Genomic DNA, 18,428 nt, shown 5'->3' with positions numbered 1-18,428 from the left:
GCGAGCCGGTGACGTCGCTCCGCCCCGACTGAGAGGAGGGCGCGTCATGGGTGTGGGCGATGGCGTCAGCGCGCTCGGCTCCGCCGGGAACAGACCCGCCCTGTGCAGTGAAGCGCTGTGACGCCGCAAAGCGGCCATCTTGGCTTTGGGCGCATTACTCGCGGCGCAGCGTTCCCCCGTGCCGGCCATCTTGAGGGGAGAGCGAAGCGGAGGCGGCCATCTCCGAGCCGGGCGCCTTGCCCTTGCGGGGGCGGCGGGCGCGCCAGCTCTCCCCAGGCGCCCGGGCCAGCGCGCTCAGCCAATAGCGCGGCGCGCAGCTCTCCGCCCCCTGGGCCGGCGGCCAATCAGAGCGCGGGCTGGCGGTGGGCAGGGCCGGGGGGCGGGGCCGGGGCGGAGGAAGGACGCACGGACGGGACGCGGCCCCCGCTCGGTGCCCGCTCGCCCCTCGCTGCCGCTCCGAGCCCGCTCGCCCCGTCCCTCGCCATGGCCGCCGCCGCCGCGGGACTCCGCGCCTCCTACCACCGCATGCTCGACCGCATCGAGCTCATGCTGCCGCCGCGGTTCCGGCCCTTCTACAACCACCCGGCGGGTAATGGGCGGGGGTCACCTTGGCTCCCGGTTGGAGCGGCGGGAAGGGCGGAGCGGGGGATGCGTTCCGTACGGGTGCGGGGCGGGATCGGGGCCGCGGTAAGGCGTCCCTGGAGCGCAGTCCTGCTCCGTAACGGGGATTCGGTTGTGTCTGCGAAGGGAGAATGGGATCATCGGGCGGCTCCGGGAGGGATGCGCTGCTGCCGCTGTCGCGGTACCGCGGCGCGGATCCAGGGATCGCGGGGGATGCCAGAGCCTGGCCCACGGGATGTCGTGGGTTTAAAGGGACCTGGAGGCCTCGGCAATCAATTCTTTCAAAAGGATGTGCTGGAAAAATCTTAGAATGGGGGAATGGTTTGGGTTGGAAGGGATATTAAAGATCATCCACTTCCACACCTCCACCAGAGCAGGCTACTCCGAGCCCATCCAGCCTGGCCCTCGACACTTCCAGGATTTCTTATCTTGAAATGTGCCCTAGTCAAGTCAGGCAGCTTTCGGTTTTATTTCCTTTCTGCTGAATCCCAGCTTCTACCAAAGCAACTCGTGCCCTTTGCTGGAGGACTCCTGTGGGTAAAGACTGAGCTCCCCTCACCTGACCCACAGTTTACCTTTCCGCGGGGGTTTGTGCTATCAGGGAGAAACCTCCTGTAAAGTGATCTCATTCAGAGCCATCTACGTGGTGTTTGGCATGTAAACAAATTGCGTCGGTTGTTAAAACGAGCTCCCGATAAAATCCTGGCATTCCATAGGCTCTGTCCCCACTGCGCTGTGTCAGTGGCACAGGCATCCTTGACTCTTCACCTACCAGGAATATGCCCTGTAAAAGTGGACTTTGGTTTCCAGTCGTTTGCTCTATCCTCTTACAATGGCCCCCTTCTTGGAAGGAAAATCGTTGCTCTAAAGAGATCACAAAGAGTGAAAAGTGCAGTTCTCAAACGGTTTGATTTTTACTGAATTCACGTGACCAATGTACTTAACATTAACGTATTGTTTTTATACACAAAGAGACAATATGCCCAACACTGAGAGACACATTCCACTGGTGGGAAATGTGGCAGCTTCCAGATGCTCTTAGTGGATGCAAGGCACAGCAGGTACTGGGAACATCCATGTTCCTTCTTCAACAGAGCTGTAGTGGGAACTGGAGAAGGTTTTGCAGGTTCTCTTGCAGTGCTTTTCACTTCATAAAACTGCCTGTGGGCTGCTTTTAGTCATCACCATAATGCTGTAATTAATAAATCCATTTTTAGGGATTCTGTGTATATATGTATGTTATATATACACACACATATCAGTCATGATCTATTACTGATGGTATAAGTGAGAAAAGTCGCAGCACAAGCAAGTATAGAAACTGAGCCCCTGCAACTTCTATTTTAGCCTTGAAGTTGTGTTTGTGAGAAAGTTATGCAATAGATGGCACTCTGACTGCAGAAAAAAAAAAGTGGGTTAAAAATGAAAGGCTTTCTATTATCCCCAGTGACATCTAAATCTCCAGTCTAATTCAGGAATATAAGCATCATTGTCATGAAATTATAAATCACTTGTGAGGCATGAAGCACTTTCTGGCATAAAGAAAGCTTCCAGCACAATAATTGGTGCCTGTTACAAAGTGTTTCTTTGGCTGGCATTGCTGGAGGACAGTGGAGGGCCTGGCACACCAGCTCCCCAGGCTACCGTGGGAAAGCAAGGGCTGAGCTTCTGCTCCCTCCCCTTTGGCCTCTCTGGTTCACTGAGCCTGGCTAAATTCAAGTTTTCAGCACAAAGGCTTCTTATATTTCATAGAAGTCATAACTTCTGTAAACTGGTCACACATGTGATATCCAGATTAGCCTCGGGTGTTCCCCTGCTCTCTTGTGCTGCTGTCATATTCATCCTCAAAAAACTGTGGATGTCAGGAGCTGGGAAGAACTCAGCCAGGCTGGGTGCTTGCTGCAGTGCCTCCAAGGAGACGTGTTGGACAGTCTTACCTAATTACAGACTTGGCTTGGTCCCTTCCCTGTCTCCAGCTGTTTCTTAGTTCTGCAGTCAGCAGTTTGAAATGGTTGACTTTTCTATTACTAATAAAAACCAATGTCACTCTTATTGAAAACTCTACTAGATGTTTAGGGAATGTCAGTTTAATAATTTATACCCACATCCTCTAGTACTCCAAATCTGAGTTTGTGTTTTAGAATAAGATAAATATTAGTAATTAAGGTTACTCTGTAAGACTGATTTATTTATAACAAGCTGAATTTGCAGCCTGATACTGACACACCAAATAAGTGCCTAAGAGAACAGCAGCTGAAGTTTGTATCTTTAAAGGATAAACATTAAGCTGCTGCTATCTAATATTCAACAATATTAGACAAAAGATAATATGCTTGTAGTTATTAGATGCAGTTTGAAACTTGATCACAAGCAGGGTGGGTTAAAAAGGGCTTTATGCAAAGCTGCCAAGCCAGTTTTTGTTTCCCAAGTCATAGTTTTAAACTTGAGGGTGGCTAAAACTGGAAGTACAAGTAGTTAGTGCAAGTATTTTAAAGGCTGAATTATTAGTGAAGAAATAGCTCTCATAAACAGCAGGCAACCAAAGTCCTGCTGGTTACTCCTGTGTAATATATTACAGTGAAAACCTGGCTTCATCTTGCATGTTATCAGAGTGCTGAGCAGTGCCCTAAACATTAATTTTTTGTGATAAAATTAGAACAGTGTCCTGACTGTTTCACGGGGGGGGGTGGTACTTTGGATTGTGGTCTCTCATTTAAGGCTTGGAGCAGAAGTCCCAGATTAATGATTTCTGGCATGGTTGTAGGTGTGGGTTTGCAGGGCTTTCTTTTAACCAACCACTGGCTATTTTAGCACCACTGAAAATTATATGTATTCATAAAAGAGTTGTTTTTTCCCCAGGTCCCATGCCATTGGATTTTTCTCCCTTCCTTCTGGAGATTTCATCCTCTTCCCCATAATCCTCCTTTGCCTTCTGGTAGATTTTTGGGGTGTTTTCCCTATTCCTAGACCTTTTCCTAACTCCTTCATTTATAAATGCATTGTGCCTCCTCTGGTGTCCTCAATTGCTTAAACATGGACATACTATCCAGCTGTTGCAGAAATGTATGGAGTGATTACACAACTGAAGGCTGATGCATTGGGTTGATGAATTATGAGTATTAGGTGCCAGAGCTAATGTACAGCAGTAGAAAATGCAAATATAAACAATTCATTATTAAAAAAAAAAGAGAAACCAAAATAAACCAATTTAAACTTACTGTGCGTATTAGAACAGCCACATTTACTAAATAATTTAACTTCTTTTTTCTCCATCCTCCCTCAGGTCCCAAAACAGTGTTTTTCTGGGCACCTATTATGAAATGGGTAAGTACAAGATGCCAGCTGGTGTCTGGGTGTCAAGCCCAGGGCAATCTGCAGCAACACACTGAGCAAGTAAGAGCTTCCCAGCAGATACTTGAGCCTGCAGAAAGATTAGAGGCTCTAATTGTTAATATATGGGGAGGAAGGAAATCAGCCTTAATAACAGCACAAACTGAAGGGGATACAGCGTGGGGAAAATGCTTTGTGAAGAATTGTGCTTTTCACTGGGTTTCACAAAGGCTTTGTCTTGTGAAACACCAGCTGTTGCTCAAGGCAGGCATGATGCAAACTCATAAAGCATGTGTCTCTTCTAAGATGGAGGAATTTGAGAAGTATCTTAAGGAAGCCAACTCCTAAGGCTCGTAGCTTGAAGCATGTCAGAGTGCAAGGTAGTCTTGACCTAAAAGACAAAGCCACATTGCCATTGTGGCCAGTTCTCTGCCTCCTGTGAGGTTCTGCTTCCCACTGCCTGCAGCCCTGGGCTGTGTCTGTGCCCAGGTGATGCAAATGCCACCTCCTAATTCACTGTGCTCTCTGAGGTGTTGCATTGGCACAGATAAAACAAGAGCTCTCCAAACCCACGAGGGTTTGATCTTGTCTGATAACAAGGATGTAACCTGCTCTTACCACTGCCAGCTGCTTTGTAACTTTGCCATTGTGAACCCCAGGGTTTTACAGGCCACAGGCAGCATTGTGCTCTGAGCTCCAGCTTGGTGTCTTTGTCAGTTGTCTGGACTGGAGCTGCAGGAGCCATGGCTAACCTTCCCTTCCTCAGAGGTTCTCCCTGGAAACACCCTCCTGAGCCTGAGCACACAGGCAGCTCTTCTGTGCCCAAGGAGTCCTGGGTGAAAGCGTCAGGACTATCTTACTTAGGGGTTTCTTTGGGTGTTTTTGTGAGCTGGTGTTACAGGAACATGAAATGGTAACAGGAACATGAAATTCTATTTCCAGCAGAGGGCAATAACACAACAAACAAAGCAAGCAGTGTTTGCTGCTAATGTCAGCTAGATCAGCCAAGCTATTCCTCAATTTGCCTGCACATTTTCTACTACCACTGAAATTATATTTTTAAAAAAGCACTTTTTCCCCCTCAGACGAAGCTGAGTGAAGACTCTATGGGGTGAAGTTTACCAGCAGTATCTTAGCCTGACCTGTGGAAAGAAGGCCCTTATTTAAATAAGCCTCTACTTGTTGCATGAAAACAAGGGTGGATTTTTTCAGCTGCTTTCAAGCAGCTAAGTTCAAATTAACCTTGTTCTTGAATTAATACAAAACTGCCAGTGCCTGGGATTTTATTCCACACAGCTGTAGCTGCCATAAGTGTGTTCTTTTTCCTACCACAAAGGACTGGAAATGGATGGTGTCTCCCAGAGTCTAATTGCTCACAGAATGCATCCCATCTCCTGCATAATGCAGGAGCTGTGAAGCAGCTCTCCCTTGTAAAGCCTTCATCTGTTACAGGATCCCAGACTGTGCTCACTGAATTTCTCTTTGCAGGGCTTGGTGGGGGCTGGACTGGCTGACATGGCCAGACCAGCAGAGAAGCTCAGCACAGCACAGTCTGCAGTTCTCATGGCCACAGGTAAAGCCACCCTTAACTCTCTGTTTTCACACAGAATCTTCCATCACTACTAATACACTTCTACAGAAATCCTTAATTTCAACATGCTAGCTGTCACTATTGCTGTTGGATGCTGATTCTAGGCCTCTACTTGTCATTAAATCAGTAAGCATTCTGTAATTATGTAACAGTTTTCTACCTGTCTTAATTTGGCATTGTTCAGCACAAGTTGCTACGAGTTAGGCATGAGTGTCATCCCTGAAGTTACCATGATACCATTCATTGCAGTAAGTGACCTCTTTTCCTTCAGATCAAGTAATTTTGAAATCAGTCCAGGATACAGTGACTTTTTTAGAAGAAGACTTCAAGGGATTTAAGAATGGTAGGGTAATTACACTAACATAAATGGAAAGAATTTCCAAGTGTTCCAAGAAATTGGAAGCAGTGGCACATAGACTACTGCACTGCTGTCTGCCAAGAATTCTCACACTGGCAGAAACAATATTCTGTAATCCTAGAATCATTTAGGTTGGAAAAGGCTTTTAAGATCATAGAGTCCAACCATTAACCCAGCACTTCCAAGTCCACCACTAAAATGCATTTCTAAGTAACCCAAATAGACTTCTTAGAAACACCTCCAGGGATGGTTCTGCACCACTTCCCTGGGCAGCTTTTTGCAATGCTTTTCCTGTCTCAAAGGGTTCTCCAGACTGATATCTGATGCAGTCCTGTGCATTTTGCACAAGTTTTGCATAATCTCCAATGTAGTGCAGCAAGCTGGATATACAGCAAAATACCATTACCCTGACTCTTCTAGGGAATTAAGGTCTAGGCTGCTGTAGACTACAGAGGATCTTTGATATTCAGACCATGATTGACCTTACTGTAGCTATTTCAGAAAAATGCAGTACATACCTGTAGATGTCCCACTGGCACTCTTCACTGAGAAAAAGGTAGTTATAAGCAAAGCAGTTGTCTAACATGAAGTTATGAAATTTGTTTACTTCAACTGGCCTATGAATCTGCCTCCAAACTTAGGGAAATAGCTGAATATTTAATTTGAATTATCTTTAAATTCACCATTTTTTTCAACAGGCCTTATTTGGTCAAGGTACTCCCTGGTGATTATCCCTAAAAACTGGAGTCTGTTTGCTGTGAACTTCTTTGTTGGCTGTGCTGGTGCTTCCCAGCTTTTCCGAATATGGAGGTATGCATTAACAAGGGTGCAAGTACAGCTAAGCATTAACCAGGAATTTATAAATGCTGCCAGCCTGTCAGTGCAACAGGCAAGAGGAACTGAACCATTCATGAAATGTTACAGAATGTTTTTGCTACATTGTTAGTTTTGCAGTTAAGTCGAGTGAAGCTGCAAATATTTTCAGTCTAGCTAGAGCAGCATCGAATCTGTGTCAGTTCCAGCTAGATCAAAAAGGCTTTTAAGCAGAGCAGCATTTTTCAAAAAAATTGTTTCTTGAAGGAAATTTTAGGAGTTTTCTGGCTTCAGTACTGGCCAGAAATGTAGCAAACTTAGCTACTTTGGGACTTCCTACAAGAATTAAGATATCCAATCCTGAGTTTCCACCCTCAAGTCCATTGTAATTTTAAACCTCCTCTGGTGAACAGATTGCTAGGAAAGCACTGTTATTGTAACTGGTGTTCTAGTCTATTCTTAGCCTGTGCTCTTTCTTTTTTATTCCTATAGGTATAATCAGGAGCTAAAAGCACAAAAGCAAATGCAATAAAGAGATGCTTAACCCAACAGGTCAAATCTAGCAACGCACAAACCCATCCCCATGGGACCTAGCTTCACTAATTTTAATGTTTTTTTCTCTGAGAAAATAAAAGAGGAAAATGAAGAAGAGCAAATGTTTTCTAAGTGCAAATAACCAAGTATCTCCACACGAATAAAGGGCAACCTTTTAAAATGAAGGCAGAATTGTTTGTCTTGTCTCTTTAAAGAAACTGGCTGGATTTTGTCTAAAAAGAATTGCTGAGCCTCACCTTATCTGACTCCACACACAGTACTGGTGACAGCCAGAGCCTCAGACTGAAGTGATCTCTCCTGTCACAGTCAGAAAACCACCTGGCTGGGGGTTTGCCATATTTCAATAGCAAACAGTAGTATTTGCATTTCATATCCTGGTGCTGTTGCTTCCCTGGTAGCATAAGGATATTTGTTCCAGCTTCAGCTGCGTGTCTTCATTTGTTTCCCAGCCACCACTGCCCTGAAAAAAAAAAAAAACAGCAAACAAATGTGCCACTGGTGTTTTGGCTTCCTTCACAACTCCAGGCAGAAGATGGGGGTGTTGAAGCACCAGACTTAGAGTCAGGAATTCACATGCAGGGGAAAAGATAACTGAGGCAAGGTAGGTTCTGACGAGTCTGTCAGCTCCCCTTTTTCAAAGGCTGTGCCACCATGAAGTCAGTTCTCTGCTCTGCCACAGTTCCACTGGCATGTCTTGGTCCTTGTGGCTTGGTCCTTGGTCCCAGGGTCTCCAGTGGCAAGTTCTGCAGCTGTGTTGGTCACCAAGTGCACACAGTGACTGAAGAAGAATACTGCTAGGAAGAGAGGTGGTGTATTCCAGTCCCCCTCCCTTCCCAGTCCCCAGCCAGGTAAGACTCATCCAGCAAACCAGTAATGGGAAAAAAAAAGTGTATTAAAATATTCACAAGATTACAATAGAAAACATTAAAGTCCATTCAAGAAAAAATATCCAAGATAAGTGTTTCCAGATGAGTCTGCAAAAGCACTAACAGTTGGTACACTGGCTCTTCATGTAATCAGGCCATGCAATGCATATCTAGCTCCCTCACACAGATTATACACCTGTCTTACAGGTGTTTGTTGTCTTGCACACCTCCAGGACAGAGGTTTATAAAAGAAAAGTACCCAGTCTATGTTTTCAGTTACATTTACCACATAAGAATAGTTGGCATTGGCAGGGAGACAGAAAACATTGCACAGCACACTGATCTCCAAAGGCATTGAACTTACATTTTAGAGTGCAAAAATACCTGTAAATGAAAGGGCTTATTAGCTTTAGGGCAGTGAAGAGAAGGGAAAGAGAAACCTAAAGAACAGAATAATTGCTGAGCCTTGTTAATATGATTTTCTAGTCTCCCATTTAAAATGTTACACTGCAGAGTTGTGGCCATAGCCCAGAAGTCCCACCCACCTTCTCTCTTGGTGGTTTTATTGAGGAAGTATTTCCATCACCTGGGATACAGTAACTTTTTGTATTTGAGGTCCTTGGCAGATACACTTGTGATGTAGAATTCCAAGAAGATTCCAATACAGAGTGAAGGTGTTTTGGTCACAAATCAAAAACTCCATACCTGACCTCAGTGAATCCACTCTAAGGTGATGCAGCTTTTAAGCTGCATGCACACCTTTATTGCAGTTACAAGACAGATGGTTACCTAGACAGTTCTCAGAGGTTTAAAGAGTTTAAAAACCTAATTACAGCTCTTGTCACAAACTGAAATACCACTAAAGCTTTGAGAGAAAACAAAACCCTACAGGTCTCCAGTTATAAATGACACATTAGAAAATGAGTTGCAGGGGCATATCTGCCCCCCTGTAAAGGCTCTTAATGCTAACATTTTGTGAACATGATGAGCATCTTCCTCACAGAACAACTGCTGAAGTCAAAAAGGGTCATAGAAACCTGATGGACTGAGTACAGCTACCAATTTCCTTAGCTTGATACCTTATTTGTAGTCCTCTTGAAATTAATTTATGATAAACAAAACCATAAGGAAGATTTCAGACTGATCCCAGTTTTGTTTGCACGATGAAGAAGAGAGAATTTATTGCAAGTCTTTCATCACACAGGCCCTCCCATGTCCACCATCCAGGAGCAATGACCCCTCCTGTTTTAGTCCCTGGCTACTGCCTCAAGAGAGGTGCCTGTTCCTGCTCTGGGCTGCTGCAAGCCTGGCATGCAGCCCTTGTTTTGAAAACAGATGATCCTAAAAAGAGCTGGCAGCAGTGCAACAACAGGACAAGGACACCACCCTTCATGTTCCTCAAAATCCAAGCTGTTCTTTTCCTCCTGCAAGGAACAGCATCAGCAAATTGAGAGAACAACAGCAGCAGAGCAATCAGAGTTAAACTGCTGGTCACCAGAACAGCAGAACCAGACCTTGTCTGACTGAAATCTGCTTGCTCTACCCATCAAGGAAGAGAAGTCCTCTGTCTCCTGAGGCTTTTCTAAGTAAGCCAGCTCAGCATCAGTCCCTTTCATCAGCACAGGTTAACATATCATTAAACCATCTCAGATAACCTGAGGAACAAAGTTCACAAGTGTTGTCTCACAATGCCTGAAGTTCTTCTGACTTCAGCATGAATACATTACTTAATAATTATATTGCTCACTTTTCCATTACCAAAAAAAAAAAAATTAAAAAAAAATCAACAGCCTTGGCACTGGAGTGGGATTCACAGATTTCTGCCATTTCTGGGGGAGGACTTTTGTTTCTTTCCAAAAGGATGTTTAGTGTTTTTTAAAAATACTTCCAAGTTCATAAAGAGGACCCAAGAAGCCTTGCAGGGAGCCTCCTCAGTGTAGGCAATATCAACATAGCTGTAGCCAGACAGGAGCCATGCAAGGAGATGTCTCCTTAAGTCAGGTAAATCAGCCAGACCAGCGTGTCTCCTAAAGTTAGCACCAGATCAGTCCTAAAGTTAGCACCAGATTCATGTGCTTCCTAAAGTTAGCACCACATCAGAATTGTGCTCAGATTTTCCAGTACATTCCAGCAGGAAAAGAAGCAAACATTAGTAGCAGACTTCAGAAGCAAGGCCAGCCCCATCTTCTCATAGCAGCAAGTTTCTGATTGCCACATTCATCACAATTCTCCCTCTTACTCAAAAATGTTGGGGGAGCAAGATGGTGATGCACAGGGATGAACACAGGCAGATCAAAATCAAGTTTCTCCATTAACCACATCCAAAGCATTAGTGTTTTATTAAGTGTAAAATAAATGTTGGGAAGTAACAGCCTGATAGATAAGGAAAGCAGCAGCAGCAGGATTCCTCCTGATCTTAACCATAATTTATACTGGGTTGGAAGGGACCCATCAGGTCATTGAGTCCAACTCGATCCTACAGAACCACACACTGGACTGGACTGGGTTGGGAAGGACCTTAAAGATCACCTGGTTCCAACCCACCCACCATGGGCAGGGAACCTTTCATCAGACCAGGTTGCTCAAACTCTCATCCAACAAGACCCTGAACACCTCCAGGGATGGGGCATCCACAGCTTCTCTGGGTAACCTGTGCCAGGGCCTCACCAGCTTCTGAGTGAAGAATTTCCTCACTACAGTCACCAACATCAGCACTGCAGCAACCACAGCAGTGGATCTTATCAACAGAAGGAAGCTTGAGTGGACAAACCACCCCTGAGCATTTCTGGGGTGAGCAGGTCCCACTCTGTCAGCTGCCAGCACTGGGTACAAGCACCACAGCCCTTCATGTGGAGTGCTGCTAAAAAACCCCAGCTTAATCCATGATATAGAAGAAGATACTTAAAGGTCTCCTGTGAAGAAGAAATTTTTCAATTTTTCATCTTGTATGTGTTATTGCCAAAAAATAAAATGCTAAAATATTTACAGAGTTGTTAGTTAGCCACAGCTCAGTTCCCTGCAAGACTTGGCAAATACCTGAAAACTGATGCTTTAAAACTGAAACATGCCCTTTTTTTGATACCAGCCAAGTCTTGGAAGAAGAATTAGACAAATTCAGATATTGCAGGATTAGCAACTGACATATGGCAGAATAAATTAATCCATGATTTCCTTCTGAGCCCCAGTTTTAAGAAGCTGATTCTGGCTTTGAGGACAATGTCCTAAGATCTACCCAGTGCATGTATACAAAAATAAAGCTGTTGATTTCTAATAAAGGCAGCTGTTGTCAGGAAACCAGTGAAGTCTGATCCTGATGAAAGAATATAGTGTTGGCATACCTAATTTTCTTGGGGAAAAAAACCCCACTGTACACAAAATAATTATTTAAATTGCACTGTCATAATTAAAGGATTACCTAATGTGGTTGTGAAAGGGTCTGCCATGGCCTGTAACTATTCTGCATATGCTTAGTGTAAAGAGTCAAACGTGGGCTGGAGTTTGTTTGGAGCAGGTTGCCCAGAGATGCTGTGGAGGTCCCACCTGTGGAGATGCTCAAAACTGGGCACAGTGCTGGGCAGCCTCCTCTGGCTGACCCTGCTGGAGGAAGGCTGGATGATCTCCAGAGGTCCCTCCAACCTCAACCATTCTGGGACTGATTCTGAAACAGACTGAACTAGGAAATGGGCAAGAATCAGAGAAAAGGGGTTAGTTACCATAGGCCAAACTGAAAACTATTTGCTGCCAAAAAAAAACCCCAACACAAAACAAAACCACCACATTGGGATGTACAAAACAGAAATCCTTCTTCTATATGCCACTTTGAGAAGATCTCTGCTGGAAGGCCACTTCTAGTTTTGAGCACCAGATTTCAGGATACAATGGGTCAGCAAAAGAAATCCTCATCAGCAGAGATCTTTAATAATCTAGGAGGAGTTTAAGCCAGAAAAAAGAGGCTGGAGAATTGTATTCAACCACTAGACTTGCAGAGATTAAGGAAATAAACTGCCCATCCACATCTTCTGTGCAAATATTGGTCACACAAAAAAAACCACACATCAAAAAACCCAAAGAGCCCTAGATTTCCTCCAGAAGTTGTTCAGCCTCCACTACAGGCTTTTGAGAACAGATAAAGCACTTCCAAGGAGGTGACAGTGGCATAATGGAGCCATGGGAGAGCGGTATGGGAGTACTACAGCTTCCAGATCCCTTGGAGCCCTTTTAACACATGAAATGACAGAGCTTTGAGGAAGAAATATTTCTCTGAAAGGTTCAACAGAGTCTGAGGTAACCACCTACAGCTACATCCTCCTATGCCTTTAACTCACTCTCTCCTTTGCTTTCACAGGTAAACTACCATTTCACAAAATTAGATCAACACTATCCCTGTCCCTTAAAGGACTAAGCTTGAATAGCTGGGCTCATTGAGAAGTAAACAGTTTTGTGACCCACATTACACAGGTCAGGTAGGCCTAAAGGTTTCCTTCACTCACACTGCTAAGACATACATTTCTGATAGCTAGGAGTCACAATTTGGCTTACATGACCAAGTGAGAGGGTCCAGTTTACACGAGAAGGCAGCCTGTACTGAGAATCTGACCAAGGAAAGATAAATACCCTGTATACATAAAGAATTCTGAATATAAAGAAAATGTCTTCTTTATAGTCACCTCAACAAAAGAAATTAAGCCCTATAAGCAAAGAAAAAAAGAATCTCCAGGTCAATCTAGGCATCTTCCAGTTTCTCCATTAATAATCAAGATAAAAATATTTTAAAATTGTGATGCGAGTTTTCACTTTCTCTCTCGTCACACAAGATACAAAAAAAAAAAAAAAAGAATATTGGCAATTTATAAGCAAAATTCTTACCGCATTTCAACATGCAACATTGGTCTCACTTCTGTACGATTAAATAGACTATTTACACACAATACATATATATCTCTCCCTCTGTATGCACATGCATTGGTCCTAGCCTAGGCATCAAAGGCCACATGTGAGAGTTCTCTGGGTCAAATCTTGCTCAAGCAATTCCAGTCTGAATGAGTGTTGTCCTTTGGATAGCTGAGGATCTCAGTTCTTGCGGATGTCGGCGTAGACCACAGACTCTGACTTGTTGATCTTGTCGCTGTGCTGTCCCCCGGAGTGATCTAACTGCGCGTAAATGACTGGGCCCTGCGGACACAAGCAACAGGCACAGTCAGCTTTGTCACAGCTGCCACACTGCCCCTCGCTGCCATGGGGGCTGCAGCCAGATGAATGCTAAAGCAACAGCACGGAGCTTCAATGACTGCGGACGGCACTGGGAAGCGGGTGGAATGAACCCTCAGCTGCACGTGAGCTCTAGTCTGCCACCTTTCTCCCCTCAGGAGCATGCCAAACAGCACCCTTGCCTCCCTCCAAACCTGCCTGCTGCCACAGAAAGCAAAATCCAGGATCCCCTTCTCTGAAAAGCAGCAATTCTCATGTGCTATGTGGCTTAGACAGATGCATGCCAGATTTAATATTGTTCTAGAGGAACTGTCCTAGAGGTTACCAGTCAACAGCAGAGTGTACTTCCCAAACTGCTGCTCAGGTCCTGTAAATCCCAGCATGGCTGTGCCACTTGGAAAAGGAAGCTGCAGCCACCCTGGGACTCAAGTCACTGCCCAAGCCAGTGATGGGGCCAAGACTTGCACAGCAGTGAGCCAGAAGTGCTAAAATGGTGCAGCAGTACAGAATTCTTACCTGACCTCCGAGCCAGCCCAGGCAGCAGCAGCTCACAGACACCTTGGGCAGGCATGGCCTCACACCCTGTGACATTTGCTGGGGTGCATTACAGCCCTGGCTTTCAGCTGAACATGTGAACACTTCCTTAAACACCACATCCTCTAAAACATAGCCCAGGGAAAGCCAACTGCAGCTACTGATGACAGGACTGCAGCCTCCATGGAGCAGAGCTCCAGCAAGACAGGTGGGACCTTGATGGCAAGGGAGCTGCAGCTCCCATGGTGAACCTTCCAGCTGAAACAAGCACAGGGCTGCCACCACACAGCCCATGCAGGAGGCAAAGGGACTGTGTTATCTCAGGATGACTGGGGGGGAATTGAAAATACAGAGCTTTTAGTTGAGTTGTGGCTTTTTCAGCAGTTTTTCCTTCAAAACCTTTCATCCATTTAAGTGTTCTGGTGTCCCTTATGTCCCAGGAAGAAGTAGCCTTCACTACTCCTAGTGCTAACTCCTCTACCCTCTTCTTGCCAGTACTTTTGGAATCCTGACAAATTAGGAAACATTTGTATAGACCTGACACAAAAATTTTTCCATCTATTGTCCAAAGCAATTATGAGCCAGAGATGAAAACAGACCTTCTGTAGAGAAAATTAAGCTGTTGAAGGACCACAGATACCTTCCTGCACAGCTGTTTTCCCCCCAGTACAGTGGCAAGGCTCATACCTGATAAATACCTTGTTCTCTTTGAGAAGTGATTTAAATCCACATTTTACTCCTTCTGGGTAAAGTATTTCCAAAGTTATAAAGAATAGAGGAAGAATATTGACTGATGGGTGAAAACTTGCAAGTAGGTATAAAACCCTGAATATAAACAACACACTGAGAAAATGAAAAAAAAAAAAAAGACACTGATGTCCTAGAAAACCCTGGATTTCAAATCTCATTATAGCCACTTCTTAAAAAAACTCCTCTGCTATTTGCTTTCATGTTGGTCTGGTCTCCAACACTGTATTGAGATTAATAATTCCAATCAGATCACAGTGTCTATATAAACTTCAAGACAAAGTAACTCTGAAGTTTAATTGCAAGCAGTTTTGGAAATCTCATCTGCCTGAGGCCAGAGGACAAGGGTATGATAAATTCAGCTTGAGAGCATTATCAGTTAAAAAAATTATAAAAATAATAAATCCATCTGCAGGAAGTACTCACTGTGACATTCCAAATTTTGTTCAAGTAATTCTGCTGGGTCAATTGTCTACCAGTGGAGTTCACTCAGTATCAGTTAGCACTGTACTGGATTTTTGCCAGTTTACATATAGTCACTGTGCTGCCAGCAGCATGTTAGTGCTGTGGAGAGACTGACTGCTGTGATCAGCTGACCCAAACCCAGCTATCATTGTCTCAATCTGCTCACTGTCAGTCAACTAAAAAAAGTGGTAAATAGCCAATACAGAGAAAAGGACAGACCAAGGATTTATTGCAGTGTTCATCTATTTGATTCACTGCCAATTGATTCTCTAGCTCACTCTAAGCATCACCTGGGCCATTTTAAAAACTGTCTAAACAATTCAGAACTTTCATCTAATCTCAAGTAAGCTCATCCTGACTCTTCAGAACCAGAAGACAGATCAGCACTGCTATATAAAACCAGCATTTCCTGAAGCCTTGCAATTTTTCCATTCAGAATTGAAGGGAAAAGAGCAGCAGGTGTACCTGCTAAGGGTTTGACAGCAGTCATTAATTGTAAGTTACAAAAAAGAAAAAGGAATTACAAAGTTAGACCACCATGGTCCAACAGGAGTCTACAGAACATTCAAATTTCTCAGATTCTGAATGATGTTGCAACTACTACAGATTCAGGCTCTGGGAAAGTTATCTGAAGTTTCAATCAAGATTCTTGGCATTACAAACTGCTCCTTCTCAGGGTCCTGGGATCCGAACAAGGACATCCATGTGGGAAATCCATGTAGTTCTTGCTTTCACTGTAAATCATTTCTTACCCACACAAATAACAGTCCTGGTAGAACAGCACTCACTAGAGAATGATGGCAGGGACAAGAACCACCACAGAGAAATCTGACAGGACAGAACAAACCTGCTGAGAAGGAGGGCACAGTGAAAACAAGCAGAGCTGATTCAAGCAGCTGAACACTCACAGAATCAGATATGCAAACTCCAGAAAGCAAGGTACACACCTAAGTAACTTGCACTCAAAACAAAGAAGTGCAGGCTCAGTGCACTTTCAGCTGAGATGTAATGCAGAAAAATACTCAATCACTGATTCTTGAACTGATACATAAATTAAAAAATGAATAAACTTCATTTAATTCATTTAAATGCCACTCTAAGAGTGAACACCTCTGCTACTGCTTCTAACTTGCAGAGGCAGTTTTGTTTGTATTCACAGTTCTTTTCCACCAGTGAAGTACAAAGCATTCATTCACTTCCTACACACCCTACCTTGTAAAAAAGCTCCAAGGAAGACCACAGGCCTCTGCTGTTTGACCACAGCACTGACTGTGGGAGCCACTGGTCTAAAACTGCCAGGCATTCCAAGAGACAAGAGTGTGCCTGAATCAGCAAACAGCCTGCAACAGCTCTGGGCACTGCTAGGAATGAGTATCTGCCTTTCACCTCAAAAGCTTGAATACTACAACTCATTTCTTGATTACCAAGAAACACTTGTATGTGATAAAAGATTTCAAATATGTTGATTTGCATGCTGATAGGACCCTTAAAGAAACAACCAAACAATGGCTAGAAGCTAACAATGTAAGTCCAACCAAATGAAATTTAGTTTCCTCACTTGTTAAAATATTCTGTACAAAATCTGATCTACCCTGATTTCACTGTGGATCTTTTTAAAGAAAAGGAAATATGTTTAGTTGTTCTGTAAAGATGGGGCAAATGCTCAAAAGGAGGTAGAGGAACTACTTGCTGCTACAAAAGTCTGCCACAAAAAGAAACTCTGTTTGCCTGACAAAAGAGATTAAAATTCTAAGAACCAAACTAAAACTGAATGAAACAACAGCCATTTGCAGTATTTTTCAGTTGAGGTCAGCAGTGCTCACACTTTGTGTTTTCCTTCAGGAACTTACCTGCAGGGAGAACTCTGTCAATGAAGAAACAGACTGCAGTGAGTACAGAAGGGCAAAAGCACCCTGACTCTGGGTTAACAATACAAAGTTTAGATTTACTCTGCTGCTCCTTCCAGCACACTGAGGCTCAGAACCCTGGGGACACGGAAAGGTGAGGACACTGCAAGTTTTCACACCAAACATTGGAGTATTTTTGCTGTGAGGATGCAAGCACAGAACAGCATCTGTGTGTAGCTCTCAGGGCACTTGCAAGTACTCCTTCATGCCATGACAATAATTAGCTTAAACTTTGGGGGTTTCTGACCTATGGATGTTGACTCCAACAGCTACTGTATCATAAATCTCAGTGTGCTGCTTTTGCACAATTTTTTTTGAAGGGGAGATGGTGGGAATCATCTGTCTCACTCACCCATTCCAGAAGCATCTTCCATGATCTAGAAAAGACAACTTTTATCCAGGCCTTATAGGCAGCATGCTGTTACAAGACCTAGTCCAATCAAAATCTGACTATTTTTAAATCCTGATTCTATAGCCTCTGTGAATAACTTATCTCTGTAGGCAGAAGGCAGCTTTGTGGGTCTGCATGCTGGAACTTTGGAAATACTGCATAGCCCTGAACAAAATGCATTTCAAAACCAAACCAGAAGCCCAGCAGAGTAGGAGCTTAGACTTCACTGAGCTGACTGTTAGCACATTTATTTTTTCCTGTATTGTTAATACATTAACACACATCTCCATTATTGTGTCAGGAGAAATTAACAAACCAGGTATTGGCTTCCACACACTACACTGCTGCCACTTGCTAAAAGGGGGTTAATTAAGAAAAAGTCCATTTTGAACTTAAACTCTCTCAGGACCTGTACCTACACAAGAAAATTGCTAGAAACACTCAAATCGAGGGAAGAAACTGCTTCCAAATAAGGAACTCCTGTACTACTAACAGGTAATGATCCATTGCATAGAATCCCTGCCTGACTCATGCTCTGTCCCCTCCATGGGATGCTAAGTCTGGATAAAAGCCACTTTTTCCCTTCAAAGTCAGCAGAACTTTGCCAGACACAGCAAGCACCAAGACTGGCACTTTCAAGCCCACAAAAGTTGGGAGGCTCAGCAGAAGAGAGCTCTGAGCAGCACAGATCATCTGCAAACTGGTCAGCACTTAGCTCCTCCCCTTGTGAAGGAAGTACGCGCCATGGAGCACGAGAGTGCAAGGCAATTCCTCCCCATCACCATCCCAGAACAGACTAGGCAGCTCTATGGGGTGATCCATCCCTGACAGACACTGACTGTGTCTGTGTTAAACAGATACTCCCTGACCACTCCCCATCCTTGCACTTCACTACCACCTGTGCATGTTAATGCACAAGATCACAACTGTGGCTAGGATATTTTCTCAAAAATCTTTTCCTTAGGATTTTTTCTCCTCAAAGAAGCCTCAAAAACAAAATGTAAACAATGGTTATCTGCTGCTGTGGAATGCAACAGGTAGA

At 44.1% G+C, this 18,428-nt stretch overlaps 2 protein-coding genes across 3 annotated transcripts in view; one reads left to right on the top strand and one right to left on the bottom strand.

Moving 5' to 3' along the window:
- Positions 1–443: 443 nt before the first annotated feature.
- MPC2 (mitochondrial pyruvate carrier 2) lies at positions 444–7,432 on the top strand. The gene is made up of 5 exons (XM_063150183.1): positions 444–589; positions 3,905–3,945; positions 5,440–5,524; positions 6,599–6,710; positions 7,206–7,432. The coding sequence occupies exons 1-5, from the start codon at positions 484–486 to the stop codon at positions 7,243–7,245; spliced, it is 384 nt and encodes a 127-aa protein (XP_063006253.1). The 5' UTR covers positions 444–483; the 3' UTR covers positions 7,246–7,432.
- A 707-nt stretch (positions 7,433–8,139) lies between these two features.
- MPZL1 (myelin protein zero like 1) overlaps positions 8,140–18,428 on the bottom strand; it is a 39,723-nt gene continuing 29,434 nt past the window's right edge. For both annotated transcript variants that reach the window (XM_063150180.1, XM_063150179.1), the window contains exon 7: positions 8,140–13,306. Coding sequence is in view for 1 of the 2 variants with exons in the window: in XM_063150179.1 (XP_063006249.1) it covers positions 13,205–13,306 (102 nt within the window). In the remaining variant the exon portion in view is untranslated. The remainder of the gene's footprint in view (positions 13,307–18,428) is intronic.

This window comes from Melospiza melodia, chromosome 2 (genome assembly GCF_035770615.1).
Source record: "Melospiza melodia melodia isolate bMelMel2 chromosome 2, bMelMel2.pri, whole genome shotgun sequence".
NCBI classification, from domain to species: domain Eukaryota; kingdom Metazoa; phylum Chordata; class Aves; order Passeriformes; family Passerellidae; genus Melospiza; species Melospiza melodia.
The sequence above is the reverse complement of the archived record's forward strand: the minus strand, read 5'-3'. Positions and strand labels throughout refer to the sequence as shown.